This window comes from Branchiostoma lanceolatum, chromosome 6 (genome assembly GCF_035083965.1).
Source record: "Branchiostoma lanceolatum isolate klBraLanc5 chromosome 6, klBraLanc5.hap2, whole genome shotgun sequence".
Taxonomy (NCBI): Eukaryota; Metazoa; Chordata; class Leptocardii; order Amphioxiformes; family Branchiostomatidae; genus Branchiostoma; species Branchiostoma lanceolatum.
In genome coordinates this window covers 14,300,224-14,326,038 of record NC_089727.1, presented here as the reverse complement: position 1 = coordinate 14,326,038, position 25,815 = coordinate 14,300,224, and the positions used below count along the sequence as shown (strand labels likewise).

Below are 25,815 nucleotides of genomic sequence, written 5' to 3'. Positions count from 1 at the left end.
AGATTTCTTATATTGAAGTAATTTTAGTGCTATCGACGGACCCTTCCCCTGAAGTGAAACATACCATTTCACGCGGAGCATGACGGTACACAAATACCTGTCAAAATGGCGGACTGTGCAAAGTTTGAAACAGACTTTGGGCCGTTTTCTTCACGTAGAAGCTGTTTATAAGATGAATAGCTGTTATTATTCGGCAGGTAAAATAAGTATTGATTATAGGTTTCATATAAGCCAATTTCTATACTGTTAACTGTTCGATTTACGGTAAAAATAATTTTTCCCAGGTGATCACCCCCCACCCACTCCAGAGTATAGAACCTGGGCGAAGACAGCTATATCATAATCATATGGAGAATTCCCCCAACATTTTTTGCTGGAAACTTCGATCAACGAAATTATGATCCAAGATGGCGAAGTCTCAACAGAAGTACAAGCTGTCGGACAAAAACAGACAGTAAGTACGATTGTTTTCTATTTTAATCTTATTAAAATCGTGTTGCTCCCATGTTGTAGTTTTGTCTGTAGCAGAGGTTCTTGCCCATATACCATATTCCTAACGGTACCGGTATGTCCTGCTCTAAGGGACTAAGAAAGTAGAAATTATAAGCAGGATAATTTGGTGGAGCACTGGTGTTTAACAAAAGGTGGAAACCAGGCACTGTCATCATACATTCATTCATTCATGACCCATGACCTCAGTGGTTTATATATTATATATAAATACAAACATGTACATATACATACATACATACATACATACATGCATACATACATATATAAAAGAATAAGCTTCAAATAAACCAGCATCATAAAATTATTACACACTTATTAGAGGAGAATTTTTGAACATCTTACAATGTTACATATGTTTTATAACCTCCTTGGTTTTACTATATCATGTATGTTAAGCACAATTTGCAAATTCTATCAATTCATTTCAATAATACAGGGAGTGGCAATCGGGTAAGAAGAATACTGGATTAAGTGTTACACCTTTTTTGGATTGTTTACCTTGGGCATTGCCAATAACTTCAATTCAAGCGAGGAGATTTCCTAATTACTTCCAGTATCTACTGTTGACTAGAGATTGACAGCCTGTCAGAAAACGTGATGATTTTCCTCTCCAATTAGCTATACTGCACAATGGTACAGTTTTTTTTGTATTGTATACCCAGTAACCGCATCATGGCATGCATAACACACCTGATTTGTACTGAACAGTATAAGCTACATATCTGGACAGATTTATCTGATCCACTCTTTTTGATAAGTGTGATGGGTTCTTAACTTGCTCCTGGTGTAGATTTCCTCGAACAAGGTACATTCATGCATTCAATGTCCTATCCGAAGGACGTTCCAAACCAAAGCTAGGTACTCATTTTCACCTACTAGTACTTAGTAAGTCAAGTAAATTTGTGTAAAGTACCTTTCCCAACATGCCCAAGGGCACAACATCAGTGGGGCATACCAGGACCTCTAGGTTCCTGCCATTATGCCACCACAATGCCACACAGTATCTACATCCATTGGCTACATCATGTCAGACCAGAGAAATACTAGTACTTTTAGCTAGACCCCGCAGGCTGGCAGCCGCCCAACAACCAGCCCAAACAAGCAATCCTGACCAGCTGTCCTCCAACAACATCCAGCTTACCCCCTACTAGTATTAGTAGTAACCAGCTACCAACATCTGTGTCAACGTGTGCTGTGTCTGGAGATCATTATTAAACCCGTACAGTAGAACTGTGGAGCCTTGGCCAGGATATTGGATTCTACCATGCTTGGATGGAGGCCAACCTGTTGTACTTAGCTTGTGTCAGTTAATGTACAGTTTGTCTGGTTGGTGGTATTGATTTTCCATTAGTTTCTGCAGGGGCACCAGCTCAGGTTTTGTCTCTGTCACTCTTTTGTCTCATCAAACTTGCAAGTCTTCTGGTAAACTTCCTATTTGTTTGCAAGAATTGTGAGACAAATTGAAATGAATATTATAAGAATATAACATGTACTAGTGAATGTCATTTTAGTTTCTTAAAAGAAATGAAACTGAAAGTTTATCATGTTGCCTAATATTCAATTGTATTTCAATTGTAAGACAAATCAAATGAGTGGACCCATTAATTTTCTATATTAAGAATAAATGCCAGTTGTTAGTGATGATATTTAACCATTTCTTTTTAGTTTGGAAATACATGTACATTGTACCTCTCTGAACCCAGCAATTGCAATGTTCTGATGGTACATATGATAATGATCATTTCTGGTTTGCTTCTTTGATGTGATTGCTTGTATGTGTGCACAGATTGGTGATGGACCTGGCCAGAGAGAATGAGGAGCTGAGCAGGGATGTGATGAAACTGCAGAGTGCCCTGGACATACATCATCGACAGGTCGACTCTGAGAACAAGTCTGTACGGGGCATGATGAGGTGAGACCTGCGTGTAATTGCTGAACCAGGCAACCGGAGACACTTTCAGATATTGCTGCATTCCACAAATGTGTCCTATTCCCAAGTCAGCATTTATCATGCCAGTGCATCTATTGATGGATATGACATCTGCATCACTCGCTATAGGTAGAGCAAGGAGGTTATCTGCCTTTAACCTCCTTGGATAGAGTAGAATGGGAAATTGAGTTAGAAAAGGAAGTTCCAATTGACATAAATTCAATGGGAAATAGCATTTCTAAAGGAAGTTCCGTTGTAATCTTGCGTGATCTTGTTATCCCTTATCCTTCCTCCAAAGTCTAACTCTAACAAATTTGTTGTACATGTAGTTTTTGAGCCAACCTTGCCCACACTAAGGCCAGTAGGGATTAACCATCTTACAGCTATGAATGAATCGGTAACCGCTACATGTATTGAGTAGTCCTGGGGCTCCCCCATCCATGTGCAAGCACGTCCAACCCCCATATGATGGGGAATAAAAGATAAGGGAGTTGGTAGTTGTGATATTCAAAACCTAATATAGTAATAATTGTTCAACCTAAGAACTAATGCCCTACTAGCTTAGACAATCTGTATCTGTACTATACTGTATATATAGTTAATGTTGGCATTACTGCCCTTTGGTGCAATGCAATAGCTGACAATGATTAATGTATTTTAGAAGTTGTCTAGTAGTAAAATGCTTGCTTCTGGCCTGGATATGTCAGCTTTTCAATCAATCAAATAAGGGATATCAGGGGTTATGAATATGGAAAATTTTCCCCATCAATCTGGGACTAGATTATACTAAAAATTTACAGAAGAAACTAGGCAAGAAAAATCTACAATTTATTGTCTTTTTCCTCTCATGGAAAATGTAGATTGGGCAATGATTTGACTAAAGAAAGTACAGTTTCAGGTCTACCAGCTGAAATAAATTTTCTGGCCAAAACTGAGGTTATGAATAGATTATAGACTTTGATAAAAGCACTTGGCGAGCATAAAGTAGGGTAACCAGATGGACTGATTGCTGATGAAGGATGTGTGTAAATGTAGGTGTCAAATTGTCAATACATTTTTATGGATGTATGGTTATTTATGGATGGGTCTTCTGGGTTTATGTTCATTTTCTGCACAGGAACATTACTGCTTAACACATCCGTCTGGTTTATGATATACAGTGGTAACTGGTAATCATTTTCACTGCAGAAACAGGCAGGTATGAAGTATAGCCTCTCATACATTTGTATATATCATGTAGAATATAACTGCAGGATTAAAACTTTTATTTGTGTAAATCATAGACATCCAGTTTTTGTAGCTCATTGTCAATAATTATGACAGGTATTGTGGGGTCTACATTTATTCAGGCTGACTGAGGTTTTATAAATGATTTTAATGAAGATGTGAGTCTGTGAGCTTTTTGTGTTTCCATGTGTATTGATATAAATTATGTACAATAAATTGTTATTGTGGCATTACTAGATGTAGGCTCAAAATCATGGATGCCACACATAGCATTGATTTTTATTTCATGTCATGCTGCAGTTTTAATGTGAAATTACTTAGTATGCTTAAGGCTCTAAATTGGCAAAAAAAATCTAAAACTCATTTGGTATTATTGGTGGTATCACTGTGTCACCTAACATATATATGATGGCAGCAGAACAGATTGTCAGCTATTGACGCAGTGCGAGTGAAATGATGTAATTTGCCAGTACAATGCCATGGTCACATAATGACAGCGATACTTGGCCGTTGTCCCAAACTATTGCAGGTCTGTTGGTACAGTTTAATGCTGTTAACCATGCAAGCAAATATCTTGTAGGTCTATTGCATTTGGAAGGAATTTTCTATAAACAAGCCTTTAAAGATGTAAGTTTGGGTTGAAAATCTGTTGGGTTTTGAGTGGTTATGTTTAACTTCATTTGATTCTGAAGAAAGTAATTAGTATTTTTTGTGTGTGAATCTTTAGGAAGGCTATAGGTGGAGCCAGGTGGCAGGCAGGAGCACAAGGCAAGCTCACGACCTTCAAATCTATCAGTGACATTGAGGACGACGTCCTGGGAGACATCGAAAACAGCAGGATGGAGAAAAAGAGAGCAGTGAACAAGAGACCGCCCTCCGGAAGGCAGCCTGCTGCTATCAAAAATTCATCAGTCCCGAAGGACAGCACGTTATTATACAATCAGGGGACAAAAGGGAGTGTTGGGAGAGAGCCAACCACTGATCGTTTAACTGCTGGAGGCAAGGACAAAATCTCTGAGAGAAAGCCTGTTATTCGAGACAACATCTGTGAGAGGGAAGCACGGCACATAGAGGGACAGAACCCTGCACTGGGATTCATTGGTATGGATGTGGCACAGCCTAGTAAAATCCTGAAGAGGCCAAGTTCAGCATCAGGGACAAGGGGACAAAAGGCGGGAAAACCCAAAGGAGTTTTGATTGACAGAAAGCACAAACGATCTCTATCCACGCAGAGTAAGGAGTCAGGTGGTGATTTTGTTGTCAACGGGAAGAAGCGGATGCAGAGTACGCAGAAGGTATCGTTTGACGAGGAAGTAAAAGATGCAGAGGACAACGTTGGCAATGGAGAATTAGAAGAGCCAGAAGTGCAGATCGTAACAACGGGAAACACGTACCAAGACAGGTTAGTCAGCATGAGAGCAAAAGTTTTGAACGACACAAACAATGACCAAGTTAACGCTAAGCCACAGCGGTACATGAACAAAACCATCAGTGCAAAACTGAAAGCAAACTCTGCACCTCCAGCTGCAAAGACCAATCATACCAGGAGAAGAGAAGGTATAGGTGTAAGGTCAGAGGTCATGACCTCTTGTGACCCAGCAGTTGCAGCATGGCTAGCCAGTTTGAACTTGATGGAACAGGACAAATATGTCAAGATTTTTGCAGATAATGAAATTGACTTGGAAGGACTACGACTTCTGTCGGAAGACCAGTTGGCTCGGATGGGAGTTACAGCTATCGGCGCAATGAACAAGATTATGTTTGGAGTCGAACAGCTCAGAAATAGTTTTGATAAAGCAAAGGAGAAGTCCACAAAAGCTGAAGTACCGACAACAGAGAGGAAAGAGCCCGTGAAAGGGAAGCCCTTCTCAGCCGGAATGACTAAACGGCCAGCAAGTAGTGGTACAAGAAGTGTGGATGTCGTGCCTAAAGAGAGGAAATCTAAGAGACCTGTGTCCACTGATGTTGTCAGGAGATCAAGAGCTGGTATGTTTCTCAGCAGTTTGTCTTAGTTGCCCCACTATAAGTCTTTTGGTCCCAAAGCATGTAGAGCTAGTAGTCCTACTAGATTTTTTCTACAGTTACAAGTTTTGTGGTGTTTTTGAACAAATTGAAGGGACTTTAGGTCATACAAAGTGCTTTACAATGTGGTATATCAGACAAAGAGTTCCTGACAGAAAGCATCTTTATGAGGAGACCATGAGGGTGTGTGTGGCTAATACGTACATGTGACGGTTCTAATGTTCTTGTTGTGCACCTCATGTTATCATAGGTGTGAAACAGGCAGCGGAAAAGGCCAGCCACAGACAGCAGGAGGAGGAAAGGCAGAAACGACAGAAAGAGAGAATGGAGCAGAGGAAGAAGGCAGAAAGAGACAAGATGGCTGCCAGATTCCTGGAGAAGAGGAAGGAAGCAGAGCTGAAGGAGGAGATGACAGCAGAAGACAGGGGGTCTAGTGGTGCCTCCAGCTCACCAGACATGGAACTTGAAGATATTGGTAAAGACTTTGTGTTCCTTGTGTATACTGTGTACAGTGTGTATTTACGTGTAGTATGCAATGGATACATGTATTTAGTGTGTGCTATTAGCTAGTCATCATTCTATTTCTACATTGTACATTCTGTTGTGTGATTTTCAGACGTTTTGATTGGTGTGATCCCAGCCATTCTAAATATGTGCTCCCATGTTGAATATTGTATTTCATATTTTCCCACAGAACATTGATGTTATCTCTGTGTATAAGGTAACTTTTCTGTCTCTTCAATTTGAGGTTAAAAAGTAGAATCTGATGTGTATCGAAGCTGAACATCTGGCTTGTTGAAAGGATGTTGAAAGTGATCACTGCCATGTTGTTTCCACAGAGAGCAATGTTGACAGTAGCAGGACAACCTCCCAGGCAAGTACCTGGTCCAGAGAACCCCAGGGGATTTCCCTAACCCTGGAGGGGCTGGGGCTGGGCAAGGCCACCCCCAGGGGTGGGGAGTCCGACGGCCCTGATTCTGGGAACAGACAGGAGACAGGCAGGAATGACTCAGAGCGCAGACTAGACACTGGCAGCAGAACTAACAGGTCACGACAGAGGGAACATGTGTCAAATGATGTGGAGTTACAGGTAAGAGCAAGCCAAATTAATCTCCACAATAAACCAATCCTGACTGTCCATCTCAATTAGCAGTTTGGCCAATGATAGCATGGCAATTAGCAGTTCGACTAGTAAGAGAGTGGCTGCATGTCCGTCAAATATAAGAATTTTTCTGTTTTTGTTTTCCATTTTGATGTTTTGACAGAGGTTGGCAGGGCTATGGGATCTGTTCATTTTGTTCCTACAGGAGTGGGTGTATACAGTTTCTGAAACAGCAGTCCATGACATTTTACCCCCCCTGGAAAGCAGCATTACCCATTTCCTTTTTGAATATTTATGTAAACTACATTCTTGTCTTAACTATTATTGTTACTGTTGTAAAGGTGAGTGGTCTACAGCAGAGAGGGAAAGAAAACGAACAAACGTCCAGAGAGATCGTGGACAAGATCCAGCGACAACTGGAGGAAATACAGATGGTCTACAAACCCAAGTCACCAACATCTCCTCACAACATGGCGGCTCAAAGTCATGCTGGTAAAGATCCAGGGGAGGAGATGATTGTCCCTGAGAACACTGGGAACAAGAGGGAAGTTGGGAGTGGCAGGCCTGTTGCCATGACAGCATCTCCATCCAAGCAGGATTTGATGAGACAGCTGAGGAAAGAACAGGACAAACATAGGAAGGAGATAAGGTGTGTTGTTTTTCTGACAAATACTCTTTTATGTGTTGCCCCAACGTATTTGCTTAAATATGTTTCTTTCTTGCACATGTACTAGTGTAGTTGTAGTTGTGAGTATCAGTAACTCAATGTTTTCCCCCCAGACATCTTGAGTCGGAGCTGAAGAGGTTGAAGTTCAAAGATCCCCTCAGAAACTGTCAGATAGTGGAGAAAGACATCATCTACAGCACTAAAGGTCTGTATTCTAATTCTACACATTTACGCTGATAAGTTTGTGTGAAGTGAAAGCATACCAAGAAACATTACAGAAATATGAACAATATTTCTCATTAAAAAGCTCATTAGATGAGTTGTCAATATAGTGGTACAAGCAATGATATATGCATGCAGTTTATAGAATGGTAACATTTTTGTATGTTCATCAGATTTGTTAGGTGAAGGTGCGTTCTCCCGTGTGTTCCGCGGTGTCTACAACGGTACAGAGGTGGCCGTCAAGAGACTACGGTCTCCCCTGTCTGCTGCTGACAAAAACTACTTTGGTGCTGAGGTATGGGAAATCTTTCATTGATCCACTTCTCTAATTGAAAAAAAGCAGGAAAACCTCATTGTGTAGAAAGAAAATGTTATTTGGAATATGTATAGAAATAAACTTATAGGTCAGTTGCGTATAAACATAACAAGCATTTACATTTTGAAGTCTTCGTTTTTGCCATACCTTCCTTGTAGCTATTAAAAAACTTGAGTTAGAATTTGTGATAATAGAGTTTTTTGTGAAATACTTAGTCTAGTAAGTCATCAAGAAAGCATCTTAAAACCTGTCCTTCCCAGGTGAGTCTCCTGAGGGAGCTGCGGCACCCCCGTGTGGTGCTGTTGTTGGGCGTGTGCACCACGGCGGACCTGCCCATTATGGTGCTGGAGTACATGGCACAGGGCAGCCTCTACCACTGGCTACACGGGGAGGAAAGGTACGGGATAGAAAAAATATTTATCTTCATTTTAATTGTAAATACATACATGTAAAAGCATGTTCTCTACACTCTTATGCTCCAACATGTAGCTTTTTCTGTCCAAATTTGCAACCAATTTATAATCAATGTTGAATTTTATCACCAATGCATGTGATATTGGTTAACAGTAACAAAACCTTTGTGTCATTGATAAGCATACACCACTTAAATGACACTCATTGCAGGTGAGTTTGACTAAAATGTGTGACTGTTGTGTGTTATTTCCAGACCAGACCTGGACCATGTGTTGTACTACCAGATAGCGCGGGACACGGCCCTGGGGATGAACTATCTGCACAACAGGAAGCCTGCCGTCCTCCATTTGGATCTCAAGTCCATGAACGTGCTGCTAGATTCACAGCTCAGGGCCAAGATCGCTGACTTTGGCTTCTCCAAACTTAGGTGTGTATAATCCCTGTATTAGGCCTCACCAATTTAATTTCTTGGTTAACAGATTTTTATTTTCCAAAAAAGAAAAATTTTAGAAAAAAAAAATCCCTTCTGTTTTCATGTTCATAATTTCTTTTTCTACATTTTTTTTTTTTGGAAAATAAAAATCCGTTATCCAAGAAATTAAATTGGTGTGGCCTTAGTTAAGGTTTTTTCCTGTGTGAGTAGCTTGAAATTTGCTATATCAAAACACAAATACAGCCTTGCAAACATACTTTTGTTTGTATAACATGATTGTAGAACCCAGATTTGATGCCACTGACCCTCCCCATAGATTAAATATTGGATGGTCTGTAACTTTCTTAGATCTAAGTCTTATAGTATTGATTGTATTTGCAAATTATTGTCAAAGCAGACTTTGATTATCAACCCCAAATAATGTAAACTTGATTACAATGCCATCTGTATTTTACTTGATTTTAGCATCATTGAAATTACAGATATGAGTATGAAACATACTTATGAATACCCCTGTTCGTATATGTGCAGACATGATGCCGATGTGAAGGCCTCCCAGTCAGGTCACCTGAGAGGCACACCTGCATGGATGGCTCCAGAACTCATCAACCAGGGCAATATCACTACTAAGGTAAGGAGGGGCGAGACACAATGTATTTGTAGTAACTGTAATGAAATAAAGAGAAGTTTTATTTACAGAACAAAAAGTGCATGGACCTTTGTACAGTCAACTACAAACCTCAAAATAGAAATACAAAACAAATCTTAAAATTCTACTTACCAAGTAATAAATATATCTGTTAGTCAATCAAAAGAATTAACATTATTCTTTTATTTAAATGTAATTTTTCTCCCCTCCCCTCAGGTTGATGTGTACAGTTTTGGGATGATTCTATGGGAAATGCTGACCAGAAAACATCCTTACCTGGGCCTGTCCATGTTCCAGGTACTGGTACTGCCTACAATTATGCATTTTAGAATCCCTCATGTCTGTATGTACATGTATTGGCCTAACTGATATAAGCTAAAGCTTAGAAAGTGTTGATTTAGCATTTTGATGTGTTGACTACAACAGCTACAAGCAATTGATATTACTACACTTCTGTCAAATGCTAGCAATTTATTTTACTCTTTGAAAATTATTTTCGTGGGAATATTGAAGAGCTTGTGGTTATCTATGTGTGAGGATTGACCTGAAGGCTGTGTATCCCCAGGTCATGGAGTGTGTGAGGTTGAACCAGAGACCAGAGATCCCAGACTACTGTCCCATTGGTCTGTCCAGGCTCATCGGGTTGTGCTGGGCACACAATCCTGCAAGGAGGTCTTCCTTTAAGGTATTTCAGAGGAAAATTCTTTAGAAATCATCTCTACAACCCTGTATCTTCAATAGTTATTCCTGTTTATATTTCTGTAATTAGCAAAGCTGTATCCATGTCTATTCACAGATACATGTGCATTTGTACTTGCAAACAGATATGTCTGCTGAATAGACTGTTTTTCCCTTTGTTATTTGCTCTTGACCTCTTACTTATTGCTGAACTACTAGTGAAATCATTTTTTTCCATGGAATCAACTTTTTTGCCATTTTGTATCAAATTTCCCAGGACATTCTGATATCCCTGGAATCGCTGTCTTTCCCCCCGGAATGGCGGTCCCTCCTTTCTGCCGCTGGCATCCCCCGCCAAGCGATGGAAGATGCCAACTCAGCTCAGCGAATCATCCACCTGGTCTCAAACTCGGTGGTTCTCAGCAGAGAGGAACTTGACAAGGCTGTAGTGACTGGTGAAGTGCCTAGAAGTGATGATCAGGGATTGGATACTGCAAAGTTGACCAATAGCAATACAGAACAAAAAGATAACTTTACTACCGGTGGAAACCCATGGGCAGACACAAAATTAGACTTAGACTTTGGTAGCTCAAGCGATGATGAAGCTGCTTTTCCAGGAAACCATATCAACACACATGGTGTCAGTAGTGTTGCAACGGCTCAAAGCCTGACCAAAAGAACATACAAAATATCAAGCCCCAGAAAAGAAGAACTTCACAAAGTACAAAGATCAGTCCACATACCTAGAATGTGGAAGGGAACCTGGGCAGAAAGTGAAGATAGACCGGAAGTTGAAGCCTCAGATTCAGGATCAGAGGATTCTTTAGAAGCTAGCATTCAGATTGCAGACAGAGATTCAGATCCTAAGAGTGGGAGGGATGTAGGGGCCAAAGTAACTGCACCACCTCCCCCGCCCCCTGTAGCTGACTATGAGAAGTACCTACAGAGGACCTCATATGTTTCACCTGAGCAGCTACAGGTGAAGAAGAAGGTACAGCAGTCCAAAGAGAACAGTGCCATTGGGGGCCAACAAGGAGGAGCAAACAGGCACAAGAAAGGGCCACCAAAGACAGCACAGCCTGTAATACCTGGTGAGTAGGGGAGTGTGTTATTAACATATATTTTTTTTATACCAACATTTTCTTCAGAATTACATGCACATTCAGACGTTTATTGTTATTAGGGAAAGCGTCGCATACTACTTACTCTCTGATTTATCTTGTGTGTCTTGCAAGGGTTAAACATGCCTATACTTCAGATATTGTCAGAGTTTAAGTACTATCATTTGTGAAATCATCATTTTTTGTTGAAGGTCGAGTGTTTTGACTATGTGTGTTGTTTGTTCCAGCATCACTTCTACAGGAGCAGAAGCAGCGGCTGAGACCTGTAGACCTGACACGCCCACAGGAGCTGCCTGACATCAGCAGGGTGGGGCAGGACAGGCTAGTCACTATTGCAGAGATCCTGAAAAAGGTATAGTTGCCCAACCAAACAGTTCTCAAACATAATTATGCAGTTAGTATTTCTTTGGTCTTGCAGGTTGGATGATTACAGTTGTTTGACTTGATGTTGAATCATGGATGATACCAATCCTGAGAGATGTAAAGTAAGAAGGCATTGATAGCTTTTCTGTTTTTCATTTTATCATCTCTGTCCAACAATGGTCTGAGACAATTAACATTGAAGGAGAATCTTTGTGACCATCTAAATGTCTTTGTTGAATAACAAGTTCCTCTTGACTCTTAATGTCTTGATTATGATATCATTACGTACAAAATCCTTCCAATTTGGAATGATGAACAGTTTCAGATACTGACCGCTCATCTCTTGCCTGCCTTTAGGCTGTTGGTGAGCGGCGTCTGGCCATGAATATGGCAGACGACATCCACAGCATCGAGCAGTCGTATTCCGCAGTCTGGTCTGTTGACAACTGATAACCACCTGTCCTTCCAGCTGGCTGCAGTCTGGTCGCATCTTCACTGCTTTGACCCTCCCCCTGCTATGGACTCTTCTGTGCACCAAAGTTGTAGTGATTACATTGCACATCATCAGGGAAAGTGTTACTCCATGATGTTGAACACTTTGTGTTGTTTTATCCGAAAATGACCTACATATACATTGAATTTCATACTTTAGTAAAGCTGCCAAGTGTGCTATTTTGGGTAAGCTTGAAAGACACATACTGAAATGAAAATCACTGGCATACTATCACATCATAAATATGTTCACCATAAAGATCTATATCTGCACGCATTAGAATTGATATGGAGTTTGAAGTTTGGTATTGCTTCATTCATGACACTTTGCACACAAGTTCATGTGCACACATGAGATTTGTCCACATAGAGAAGTGCCTCATTTAATGGTAAGTTGATCTATGGGGTGATGGTGGAAAATGTTGGTTCACATCAGAATAGTTACAAAACATGTAGTTGATATATATATTGATTACCATTCCACAGGCATGTTGTTATTTGTGGCACTTGAATGTGAATTTCTTTCCATTTATCTCCAGCCCTTCAATGAACTGGCTGAAATTTTAAAGGCATAAAACTTGTATAGCCTCAGAAATTGTACTATTATAGTATTTGTTTGCTGTATATTTTGCAAAAATAGGTATACTATAGCAAGTTTTTGAACTGGTGTCAAATATTTGTAAATTGATTTTTTTTCCATCCAAAGTGAGCTTTTTCAGATTGTTTATTTATTAGTACAAGTTGTTTACTGATCTTCACAAATACACACTAGGAGACAAACTAGCAGCAATTGAGAATATTACATGACAAATCAAGTATTCAATGACCCCACACAAGTACCTTTGCCAGTAAAGCCTATTCTGTACTGTTGCTCTAGAAACTACAGATATGTTGGACTGGTCTTGCATGGGTTTCATAGCTGTACATGGAGGTTTTAAGAAAAATGAGAAAATGGCTCATCCTGGGCTGGTTCAGTAGTTAGAGTCCCTAACCTGTATGAACAACGACAACTTTTGCAGTGTCGTTTACAAATTTGGCACACAGAAAACAATTATCATCCTCATAGATATGATGCAGATCAAACATGTACAGTGAATTACTATCAGTTCAACTATTGTTGTCATTTGCAGACTTTAAATTCAGTCATAGCATTTCAAAAGTTGCACTAATGAAGGGGAGCATCTAAATTAAGATTTAAACAAAATCTTGTCTCAAGCAAGTCAGCTGGAAATATTATGTCCTCAGCTGCCAGTGATAATGAAACTTGAGCACTCATCTTCTTCACAGGAAACTTGGTGTGAACAACTGTAGTTATGATAGAGCTAGAGAAATGTGAAAGAAAAACTGTTCCTTACAATGTGAACAGTGCAAACATAGAATGTCACAGAAACTTTGAATTAAATATTCCACTAACGTCTTGGAGTTCTAAGATATGTTACTTTTTCCTTGTCCACCCTTTGTAGCTTACCCCTTTCCCTTCTACGCTCCCCCTTCTTTCAAAGGCTTTCATTTTTCACTTTCGATATTATCTTGTCACCTAATTTTCATCACTAGTAAGCAGCAATAACTTGTTTTGACTAAACTTTCCACCATTTTGCAGTTGTAACAGTAGGCAGAGCCTCCGGCTAGTTGAGTTACTGTCTTTCTTATACAGCCGAATAAATCAATCAGAAGTATTCTATGTGAGCTTTATTCAACCTTGGTCTACGTTTTTACAAGAATTCTTAGGTTACACTTTGGGTCACATTTATTACAATACTCTGTTCAAAGACTACATTATTGGACACAAAATGAGATATAAACTAACTTTCATGTGATGCTATTCTATTGCACTCACATTGCAACATTTTGTATCTTTAAAACATTATGAATATCAGTTCTTTGTCTTACTTTAAGCTTCTATGAAAAAGAATCTGTAAATCATAAATTTTTAAATTTAATGTAATGTAAGATCACTTTGGGGATGTACTGGCCATAAAGTGGATTTCAGAATGTTAATATCCAAAATGTCTCAACATGTTGCATTCACACAAATCTCTACTCACTAAAACAGAGGGTTGACATCTTCTTAATTGTGTGCTTAAACTGATTGTTTCAATAACATAAATGTAACGTTACATGTAAGTTAAATGCCACATACGAGTATATTTGGTATGAAGTAACTCTACATCTTTTGGAATATGACAAAGGTTCAGACAAACAGCTACAATATGTGCAAGAAAAAGTTGAAATCGACAACAAATGTCTGCATCAAGGAACTGGTTCTGGCTCACAGCTCTCTGAATTCTACTTATAGACAAAAAACTCTACTTGAGTTAACTCGGACCAGTATTACTGTGGGGCAAAATAATAATAGATTAATAACTTTTGAAGGGCAGGTACATTTTCGTCAGTGGTTACGACCCACCTTCCACTAAAGACTAGTACCACTGAGTCACCAAAGATTTGAGGTTTTGCTATCTTTTCCTTTTAAGTGATACTTTTATTAACATCATGCATCAAATTCCAATTATGAAATCAAGGGTTACACAAATCCAATTCACAGTACGGTCACTCAGTGATCACAGTCTAGTGGAAAGGGGGCCTTAATGATACAGTAATGCCAGTCTAACACTAAATTGGCACATGCACAAGTGTGGTCCCTTGATAACTTTTTCTATGCTATGCTATTCCTATGATAATATAGTGGTTTTCCATGTATGATACAATGATCTAGAAAACAAAATATGGGCAATTGAATACAAGTATAAATTCCATTCCCAAGGTGGTGTAAAGAAACAAAGATTAAAGTTGTTGATTAGTACGTTTACACAGTAGATTAAATTAAATTGTTTTTTCAGCAGGTCTGACAATTTTTGTTGTTGTCATTAAGCTTAAGGCGTTGCCTTATGCATTTCATATCAATCTGATAAATCCTATTGTATTTGTAATGGTTTCATCACACTGCGCAGGCCCTATCTTCGAAACAGTACAAGATTCTCCTGGACCGATGATTTTGCAACTGAGAACCAACATGTTGAACTTACAAGCCTTTTACAAACACAAGAAGATCCTGAGTATATATTAAATGCTTCAGAGGGTTTCATACAAAACTAACAAAACGAGCGGATACCAGCTACAACTGACAACTACTTTCATTTCTTTCATGATACCATTTTCAAGATGTTTGAGCAAAACAATTACTGGTACATAAAAATCTAAATGTTTACTTGTCAACAGGACATTAAAACGAGTGTCAATAAAAAATAATGTATACCATGTAATTATGTACACATATCTGCTAGTGAATCACTAAATCTTAACTCTTCTGTGTTTCAGAGGGTAGAAATCTTTATAATTCTGTCCATCTGTTCACTTAAGTTGTTAACAGTTATTGAAATAGCATGGTTACATTATCAATAAAACATTATTACAGCACAAGACTGCTAGTACTGATCATGATGTCTTGCAAAGCTCTAACTTGATGGTGGTTGTAACTATAGACATACTTGTACACAGCATCACAAGGCTGACTCTCAACAACATCAAAATAAGTAATTGGATTAGTTTCAAAGATTGACACTGGCTGCCGGATAACATACAGTACTACTATGTGCAGAATACCGTCCTACATATACTATCCATCATTTCATGTACTAGAACATCTATGTGAGAAGAAAATAGGCTTTGAGATGTTCAGTTCTTTTCAGGGGAGTCCAGAATGATGACTCCATCGTCGTCAATTCTGCTACCCGATGGTTGCTGCATCTGAAATAAGAAAGGAGGTTAATATATAAACTGAAACAGCAAACATTATCATCATCTGAGGCTGACACAGACTACTACAAAATGTCAGTTTCAGAATTTATCAAAGCCTATTCCATTAAGAAGGGGTACAAGAAATTTGGATAACAGACTTCTGCTTTGTTTGCCAGTAAGGGTTAGGCCTAAACCACAAGGTGCCAGAGGGCTATAGTTAGACTAAGGGATAGAAGAAACCCTGTACACAAGTCATCATATCCTAAATCTTTCAATCCCTCCAATTTCCCTTCACAATTAGGGCAACAGTAAGGAATCTGCTCACATTTGCACTTCCGTTTCGCCTGCTTTCCTGAATCATGGCAGCGAGCGTCCCCGGCTTGGCTTGCTTGGGCTGAGAACAAAAAGGATGACAATCATCACCATCCACACACCACTGAATGACACCAGATTAAAAGTGCAGCTCAACATGGAACATTCCTTCGATTTGGTAATTGTTTTGGATAACTGATTTTTGGGCCGTGAACAGGAATTGGTTAAAGAAGAAATCAGAACATGAGATGATGACATGTACCTAAGGTCAAGTTATCTTGGATCATTTCATGTTATCTATATAGTGTAGTATGCTACAGTAGGTATTTGAAACGTCAGGAGACCAGGACAGCATTTTGAAATACATGTCTCTAACTTCAATTTTTTTTAGGTTAACAGAGAATCTGACACCAAAAGTAAGTCAATGGTAATGTGCAGTATTTACACACCAGTTTGAGCAGTCCCTGATGCTGTCCCTGTTGCTAGAAAAAGAAAAAAAAAACAGCAACATATAAACAAAAACAAGACGTACAAAAGTGATAATTTTCACTAAAAAGTGGGATGCTGTATGGCATTCAGAAAATATCATTACCATATAAAGGAAACACTGACGACGCAAATAACATTTTCCAACTTGCCCATTGTTGTAAAATTTGACAAGTCTGATGAATCACATAAAAAGCATCTGTCTCAATCTGATCAACTAAATGTTGTACCATAACATCAATGTGTGTCAATGTTCCTCCATTTACTGTGTCCTACATTACATTTCTAGTACCTTTAATCCCTCAGTTTCTGCTATGAACGAAGCTAGTATTTTAGAAGGATCGCCTGTGGCTTTCTGCAACATGCAAAGATGATGATGACAAAGGGTGAAGTGTGAAACCTTAATAAGAAATGTTAATAAGAAATACAACTAAAATGTTGAGAATGGTAACAGAAAAAAAAGAAAAAAAGGCAGTGAGGTTGTGGTGTAATTTTTGCATTGATTTATGAAGAAGAAAAAACGGAAAAGAGTTGAAAGACAGAAAAGGAGGCGTACTTTGGAATGATCTATGTTTGTGGTAGTTTCCATTTCCACCATTATCATGGCACACCACCTACCTGGGGATTGACCAGGGCTTGCACCGCTGCACGTTGTTGTTGACAAAGGGCCTCGTAACGACGGATGGCCTGGAGAAAGGCACCAAGGAAAAAAATGCATATTAAGTTCAGTCCAAAGCATTTTTTCCCCTTGATATTTAGCTAGGAGATATACAGGTATACTAAAAGTCTACATAAAAATGAAGAATTATCATTCATGTATGCACATTTAAAACAATCTAGACTTATACTGATAAAATCCTTCTCATACCTCACATGCCCATTTTCATTGACCCTTACTGACTTGTGTATTATTCTGATGTTCTACAGTACTTACAGCATGTCTCTCCTCGTGCATCTGCACCTGTCTCTTCTGTTGTTCCTGGATGTACACCGCCCGCTGGGCCAGGGCGTCACGCGACAGGTGGGGGTACCGCTTTTGCTGCAACAACAATACCAGAGACACTCAACAATACTGAACACAAAATATGATTGATTAGCATTCAAATAACACAGTTTGTACTTTCATGCACCTAAAACAGACACACAATCCTAATGTATAGCCATATTGAACTTTGAAAATGTATGGAGTGCAGACAATACCAAATCCCTTGGAAATAAGCTACCCACTTTACTGAAGGGATTACCCTCAAGATTCAGGAATTCCCCCCTTTAAATAAATAAACAGTGGTTGTGTAGCGATGGCTTGTTCATGGTTGTGACAATGTTTTGTTAATGATTTTCTGCTTTTCTTTATTAAAAGAGGTTCTCTGGGAATGAGCAACAAAAGCTCTATTTTTCTTAGAAATAGGACTGTCTAACCAGACCTGTGCCTATGAATTCTGTATGAGGAAAAAGTCCTGTGTTTTCCTCACCTGATCTACAATGATCTCTCCCAGAGACATGACCGGTTGGGGCTGGGGGCGGGATCTCTCCATGGCGATCTGATGAGTCACGTTGTCCATCTGGACACCCAGCTGCTGACCATAATTGAAAGCCTAAAAAAATGAAAAACAGGGCAATGAGAGATGGCAGACTTCACCCCCTCCCTCTACGTAAGCAGAGCCCATGGCATGCTACTGCAGCTACCGATTGCCCATGCTACTTAAGAAACACACACACACATGCACATACAGAATTTCAAATTTCAAGCAATTTTGAAGAGGGTATGCTACAACTAGCTTTTACAGTTCTATACCTGTGTATACCTGTTTCCACAGCCCTTGGGCCACACAGTTGTGCAAGCACTACAGCAGGGGGCTGGAGTATTTTAGACAGACTCACGTATAACGGTGATGTGCCGGATACCTGATGTCCAGCTTGTAGGGCAGCCTGCATCTCCCTCATCCTCTGCTCCATCTGGAAGTTGTTCAGCTGGTTCAGCCCGAGCCCCTGGAAACGGGGATCCTGGTACGGCCCTCTTCTTTGCAGTAGACCCTGTGAACACAGTCACAAATGTTTGGTAAAATCGTCTTAGCTGTCGATATGTTCACAAGTTTCATGTACTATTATGCATTCAATCTTCAATCATGATAGAGTCAGTCTTGTGACTGTTGACATTTGTTGCCTATCTTGTACAAACAATCCAGGATGTTAGTGCAATGTTCTAACATTTTAGACAATAGCAATTTGTTGGACAACCATGTTTTCCAACTCGGGATGAAAATGTGAAGAGTGGGGACATTTTATTCAATTCATTGGTAAAGGTTACGACACATGCATTTCATTGCCTTTCAGGCAACAAAGCTGATTTTGTGGAAGTCAACAGTTACAGGAACAAACACAAATGTATAGAAAATCACCAAATGACGCAAAAGTAGTAATATTAAGACTGGGCGTATCCAAACTGTCCAATGAAAAGCTGTGTTCAGAATGTCCAACCTTCTTCTCGTTTTCGTACTCTTCCCATGCTGCCTTGCGCTCCTCCTCGGTGAGCGTCTCGTCTTCTTGGTTCTCCAGTAGTGAGTCGTGTTCGTGCACGTCTACTATACAGTCCTTGTGGCTTTGCAGCAGGTCAGCCAGAATCAGGTCCTGATAACAACAAATGCACAATAAACATGAGGCAAAGCTCCTTTACTCAGCAAACAAGCTGTCAAGTTTATAAAGCTTTGAGCTCTGCTACTGTAAATACCTCCTCAGAGAAGAACAGGCCATAGATGGTTTGTTGTCGCTAGGTATAAGTTCATGTTGATTTCATGTTAACTGTTAGCCCAGAAAAATACAAATTGCAGTTAAATCTTAAACATGATTACATTGATGGACTAGTACATTGCATTAGTGAACTGGCAGCACATTAAACCTAGGATTAAAGTTGAGATTTCTGTTGCTACACGACTGCACAGGATCTCAACGTGTGAGTAGTCTGCCCAAGTCCAGTGTCAGTTCCTCTACCAAAGATCTCGACCTGACTGCCACATGCTGCAGCATTCAAGACAGCCAGGGATTTTGCACTTTGGTTTTTATTAGTTCACAAGCAGTGTTGTCACAGGCAATGTTATTTTACAGCAAATCTTATTTTTTTCAGTGCCTTTGAGAAAGTAGGTTAATACAAACATGCCTAACAATACTGTTGACAGACAGTTAACATTGCAAGCACCATGCTTAAGTTATGGCTCTTTAGCATACAGGGTACTGCCTTAACAGTAACACTGACTCAAAACATTTTGATACTGTGATGATCATAATGAATCTTATGTTCACACCAAGAAATTTGTTGACGTCTTCTTTCAAATTCAAAGTCCTAATCTACTAAGAGTATAGACAAAGGCATGATACCCCCAAAAGATGCACACACAATGCAGATATTTATGGTACACTGAGAAGTAAAAATGAACATCAAACAATGTCCATACCACTGGTAGCTTGGGCGTGGGTCTCTCTTGTCTGTTAGGATCGTCCAGTCTGTCGGGGGTGAAGTTGTAGAGTTCAGCTAACTGGCCCATGGTGAAGTGTCTCTCGATCTGGTGTTCGTCCACCACTCGGGCTGCCAGCGACTGTTTCGTGACCTGTCGGTCGTAGATCTTCTCTTCCATTGTACCCTGGAATGAACAGTCTGTTAGCGTAGCACTGGTTTGCCAACAGTGAGAGTTTAACTCAAAACACATTGTACTTAGAGTCACAATTGCTTGCGTTGAAAGGAGGAAGAAGATGTTTCTTTCACATACATTGTAAAACTCTTGTATCAAAAAGGTCTGTAACCATTTTGTACTTTATCAAAAATAGCAAAATTCAATACAAATCATTGATGACAAGGCTGCCTCCACCCCATCCTGACTTGTAATAGAATTGCTATCATGAAATGTGTGGTCTAACAAAGTTGAAACATTGCAGTAAATACATCATTCATGAGGTATGCTGACAAAGTTTGCCGTGTACCTGTGCGAGGAATCTGTAGACGAATACCGGCTTGCCCTGCCCAAACCTGTAGACGCGGAAGATGGACTGCACATCGTGGCTGGGGTTCCAGGATGCGTCGAAGATAATGACTCTGTTGGCACCGACGAGGTTGATCCCAAGACCGCCAGCTCGGGTGGAGATCAGGAACAGGCGTGCCCTGGAACAGGCATGGATCTGATTAACCTTTAGTGTACTAAGGGTGGATGTGCCACATGTGATCAAGGGCATCCAACCCAACATGTCAAAATGTATCATACAGATCCAGTAAATTAATTTGTCTCTGAATGGGTTGATAAACGACAGGCCATAAACAAATCATGATAGACCAATCCCGACTGTCCATCACAATTAGCAGTTCAACCAATGATAGCATGGCAATTAGCAGTGCAACCAATGAGAGAGTGGCTGCTTGTCTGCATTTGCATTTTCAATCACTTTTAGGTTTTTATTTTGCATTTCTACATTTTGACAGAGGTGGAAGAAGCAATGGGATATACTATATCGTTAAGTTCCATATTAACATTAAGTATAGAGAGGGGAGAGGAAAATAGGACATGACCACTACAATTTGCTGCATGCTTATTAATCAATCAGATGGCTTAACACATCACAGACAGACAGGCAGGTAGCCAATCAGCACCGACCTTTCATTATCACGGGAGTTGAATATCTCTGCCCATCTCTCGCGGAGAGCGGCGCTGGTGGATCCGTCCATGCGGAAGTAGTCCAGGTTCCTGCCCCATCCGTACTTGCCGTTCATCCATACGTCGGCTTTGGGGTCTTCGCTCTGCGCCAGACCATCCAGATACTCAAGGAAGTCTTCAATCAGGTCCAAGGACAAGAGGCTCTGACTAAATACAAGACTAGAGAGGGAAGAGATACGGATCAGTCATACTCATAATTACTGAGACAACAGTAGAGAAGGAGAATGTACAGTTGTGGCAATAACAATTGGTTTTTGCTATCAGTGTTACGGAAAAGCACCAGCAACATTGAACACACAATAAACATAAGGCAAAGCTCCTTCTTTTGAGCTCTGCTACGTTAAAAACTTGGAACAGGTCATAGAAGGTTTGTTGTTGCTAGCTGCTAGTTCATGTTGATTTCATGTTAACTGTTAGCCTGCAGGCTGCAGAAAGACAACTTGTTAGCCTGGAGAAAGATAACTCGGTTAAATTTTGAACGTGATTATGTTAGTGAAGTACAGTCAAACCTGTCTATAGCGGTCACTCAAGGGACTGGCCAAAACTGGCCGCTAAGGACAGGTGGCCGCTATGGAGAAAATGTTGATTTATTGACCACGAGTGACACATGTTTTCAGTACCCACTGAGATACATTTATTCACCGTACAATACACATGTAAACATTACATAGGTAAGGTACATTTTAGAAATTCGATTGTTGTTCTTTTACTTCTATCATGGGCTTGAAAAAAGAATTATTGTATCTGCCAACTCCAAAATCCATGGCTTGCTCGAGCTTCATGTCTGAACAGACCAGCATGGCCATACTCTACTCTTGATCCTTCGCGACTGACGCTGCCGGCACACGCGTCACCAACGAGTTTTAATCATATGAAACAAAGTCCTTCGCAGCAAAATGCCACCTAGTTAGTTAAGAACAAAATATATGTTGCTCAGTTGCCACTTACTGTTCGTTTTCGACCGTTTTCAAACATAAAATCGTGGCGACCATTTTCCTTAGTCTGTCGTTGTTTGCTTGTCATGATCGGCTTCTACCATTATGCTAATAGGGTAGCGAGAGGAAGGTCGCTCTTTTGAGGGCTTTTTTCTTTTCAGAAAATTGCAACAGCCCGAATTTTACATCATAGTAATGTTATCCATATTTAGTTTGAAGCTTTTGGTTAAGTAATTATCCTCAGTGATAGTTTACAGCAAAATAAATTTAGAAGACTATACCTCCGCAACAGTGGTGTCTTCCGATGACCTTTATGCTGCTCCGCCATTTTGAAAATCGTGTTTGGGCACATTTCGGATGAATTCCCGGGGAAAAGGGAAATATTGGCCCGACATTGAAACATTCTTGTTTTCTTTATTATTATCCTGTAAAGTTGAGTTCACATAAACTTGATAACTGCATTAAAAAAATGAAGATTTTGAACCCGGCGTGCGGTGGCGATGCGGCTTCTACCGGCGCACATTGACCGTTATCGGCAGTGTTACTGTAGTCGCGGGACCGAAAATCGTCTGGCCGTGACCGCATTGGACAGGTGGCCGCTATAGCCTAATTCTTAATGCTTATGTCAATGGGAAAAATCCAAGGGACCGACAAAAAGTGACCACTATGGGCAGGTGGCCGCTATGCAAAGGTGACCGCTAATACAGGTTTGACTGTACTAGTACATTGTATGATGCATTAGTAAATTGGCAGCACCTTAAACCTAGGATTAGAATTGAGATTACTGTTGCTACAGGACTGCACAGGATCTCAACGTGTGAGTAGTCTGCCCAAGTCTAGTGTCAGTTCCTCTACCAAAGATCTCGACCTGACTGCCACATGCTGCAGGCAGGGATTTTGCACTTTGGCTCATAAGTAGTGTTGTTATGTATACTGACAATGTTATTTTACTGTAACTGCATATCTTATCTTTCTCATTCTCAACTAACTAGGTGAAAATTAATATGCATAATCCTAGTGCTGACAGTTAACAATGCAGGCATGCATCATGCTTAAGTCATGAATAGCATTAACCTTAACACACATAACTAGAACATACACATGTATCTGTATTTGATGTTACAGTTTGAATGTCAGCTAAGGATGCTGAGGGTATGATTACTATGAATATGGTTGTTAGGACTATTATTGCTCGACATTATGATACTACAATGGAGCACAAGTAGCATCACATCAGCATCTCACACGTAACACTAACAAGCAGTGAAATTAATCAATGCATCTGTCTTACACTTTGTCCCCCAGTTCTTCTGCCTGTTTGAGGATGTTAAACAGGAGGACCAGCTTGCCGCTCAGCTCGACTTCCGTCTTGTGCTCATCCTTCAGGAATTTTCCAAACCACTCATTCCTTTCTGGGTCCCGCTTGATCACATTGTCCGCAGCTGCAAAGAAACAAGAACATATCATAAATTGCCAGATAAAATCCTTCCCTCGCCATAGTGCGTATAGGACAGCACCCGTCTCCACTTCCTTGGCCCTTGGACCACACAACTGCAAGCACAGACAATACAACAAAGGGGTTACCTTTACAGTATTCTTGGTCCACTTGTAGCGCTGCCTGTTCAACTTCCATACATTTACACATAAATGCTGAGTGCTAAGCAGAGAAGCTATCTGTACTACTTTCAAAGTTGTTGGTATGACTTGGCCAGGGGATTGAACCTGCATCTACATTCAAAGCTTAGGAGGCTCTTACTGCAGTGGCAAGGAAGATACAATTATCAGCTTGAAACTCTCATAACTTTGGAGGGAATGAAATACATAAATCCTTGGTATGTCTATAGCTGTGAATCTTGAGAATAAGACGTACCATCAGCAGCTGCTGAGGTGGACGCTCCCGGGTCGTTCCCGTTCCCACATCTGGACCTGGTCTTCCAGGAGTTGACAACTTCATCCCTGCTGCCATCACTGCTGCCATCATCACTGTCATCTCTCCTCCTGAAACAGCAGCAAACAAACAGACTTTGTGTTAATCAATACGTAAATGTAGTTTAAAAAATAAGAAAAGCAAGTAGTACCCATATCTTCCTCATACAAGATACAAGATGTCTTTTACTGGTTTGCCTCAATTGTAACATGTACTTTCAAAAGCTTTCCTTTGCATTTCATACTGTACAATAATCCTTATATACATGTACTTAAGTATAAAATAGTCAATTTTCAACAGTTCAACTTGTGTACTTGACAGTGTGCATTCCAAAGGAAGAAAGGGTCTATGATGAAGCGCTACCAACTTTATATCTACATGGATACTTGACACTACACTCAGTCGGTGCTATATGGTGACTGGCTTTAAATTCAGAACTAGTTACCTGTGAAGCTATAAAGTGTTATATGTTTAAAAAGCTACCATCTGTCCATTTAGTGGGTAACATACCTGCTCGGCCTAGCACTGGCACTACTGTTGTCCCCAGAACCTGATCTTGACGCCTCGCTCTCACTCCCTTCGCTTTCATCATCTAAGAACTCGTCCATGGAGTCATCATCATCGTATCTCACCTGAGGAGGTAAGATCGTGGTTGATGAGAGTCACATCTCGAGAACACATTAAAGATCCCAACACACTTATCGAAAAAACTAGGGGTCCATCCCATTGTGAGTGGATCAGACCTTGAAGTCTGGACTTATGCAGCTTATGTCTACTGTACAAAACTGGTGTGTACGCCTAAAGGCGGTTTACCAGTCAACAAATGTCTTACCCTGTTTTCCTCCCGGATGGTGTTGAGTCTCAGCACCCATGGGTGAGTCCACACTCGCATCAGGCTCTGTCATAAGAAAACAGAACACACTTAAAACAACTGCTGGAAATCAAACAACAGCATAGCCGTCTCAGTACGATATGTTTCTATTTCTATATACTTGTTAGCTGATTCTCATAAGAGTTCCCTTGGAAATCAGTCCAGCTTGACTGAAGGTAGAAAGGCAAAAGAAAGAACATAAGAATGCAAAAATTTCACTGACATGTAGCAACTTTCTCATCAAACTGCTAATTGCCATGCTATCATTGGTTGAATTTCTAAATATGATAGACAATCAAGATCGGTCTATTTGCAAGAGCAATACATAAAAAGAAAGACATCTATAGACCTGGTAATCTGCGAAGAGGCTGCTGGTCTTGACACGCTGGCCGATGTTCTCTGCGCGTGTGGCGTTATTGAGGAAGTGCTCGTACAGCTCAATCTGCAGCGGACTCAGCCGAACCTTAATCACATACTCATACTTTGGCGACAGGAACTTGGTTAGGGCTGAATAGTCCCTTCTCTGTATCAAACAAAGTAGAATCATTCAACAAATTTGTCGCTATGTTCTGAATATCTTTTTTTTAGCATAATAGAGTAACGGTAGTACAATTATAAAACTACAATATTACTTGGTAATCATGTGAGCATTGGATAATAATTTATTCTGGAAAATGCTCTAGGAGGGAAAAAGATCCAC

The 25,815-nt window shown here is 40.1% G+C and overlaps 2 protein-coding genes across 8 annotated transcripts in view; one reads left to right on the top strand and one right to left on the bottom strand.

Moving 5' to 3' along the window:
• Window positions 1–81: 81 nt before the first annotated feature.
• Window positions 82–13,825, top strand: LOC136436724 (uncharacterized). Its single transcript, XM_066430944.1, has 16 exons — window positions 82–454; window positions 2,300–2,425; window positions 4,398–5,656; window positions 5,943–6,167; window positions 6,532–6,782; window positions 7,136–7,443; window positions 7,575–7,666; window positions 7,857–7,978; window positions 8,260–8,396; window positions 8,667–8,840; window positions 9,378–9,477; window positions 9,712–9,792; window positions 10,061–10,180; window positions 10,451–11,264; window positions 11,522–11,646; window positions 12,015–13,825. Exons 1-16 carry the CDS (start codon window positions 408–410, stop codon window positions 12,105–12,107), a joined length of 4,074 nt encoding a protein of 1,357 aa, XP_066287041.1. The 5' UTR covers window positions 82–407; the 3' UTR covers window positions 12,108–13,825.
• LOC136436723 (transcriptional regulator ATRX homolog) overlaps window positions 13,824–25,815 on the bottom strand; it is a 26,545-nt gene continuing 14,553 nt past the window's right edge. For 5 of the 7 annotated variants that reach the window (XM_066430943.1, XM_066430937.1, XM_066430938.1 and 2 more), the window contains 17 exons: window positions 25,465–25,638; window positions 25,077–25,142; window positions 24,755–24,876; window positions 24,188–24,315; window positions 23,609–23,759; window positions 21,323–21,541; window positions 20,658–20,835; window positions 20,135–20,320; window positions 19,164–19,313; window positions 18,567–18,719; window positions 18,158–18,280; window positions 17,620–17,724; window positions 17,304–17,372; window positions 16,978–17,040; window positions 16,649–16,681; window positions 16,213–16,281; window positions 13,824–15,896 (listed from right to left, as the gene is read on the bottom strand). In XM_066430943.1, coding sequence (XP_066287040.1) covers window positions 15,825–15,896; window positions 16,213–16,281; window positions 16,649–16,681; window positions 16,978–17,040; window positions 17,304–17,372; window positions 17,620–17,724; window positions 18,158–18,280; window positions 18,567–18,719; window positions 19,164–19,313; window positions 20,135–20,320; window positions 20,658–20,835; window positions 21,323–21,541; window positions 23,609–23,759; window positions 24,188–24,315; window positions 24,755–24,876; window positions 25,077–25,142; window positions 25,465–25,638 — 2,061 coding nt within the window. In that variant the 3' untranslated portion in view covers window positions 13,824–15,824. The remainder of the gene's footprint in view (window positions 15,897–16,212; window positions 16,282–16,648; window positions 16,682–16,977; window positions 17,041–17,303; window positions 17,373–17,619; window positions 17,725–18,157; window positions 18,281–18,566; window positions 18,720–19,163; window positions 19,314–20,134; window positions 20,321–20,657; window positions 20,836–21,322; window positions 21,542–23,608; window positions 23,760–24,187; window positions 24,316–24,754; window positions 24,877–25,076; window positions 25,143–25,464; window positions 25,639–25,815) is intronic. The other 2 variants (XM_066430939.1, XM_066430941.1) reach the window with 2 other exon arrangements.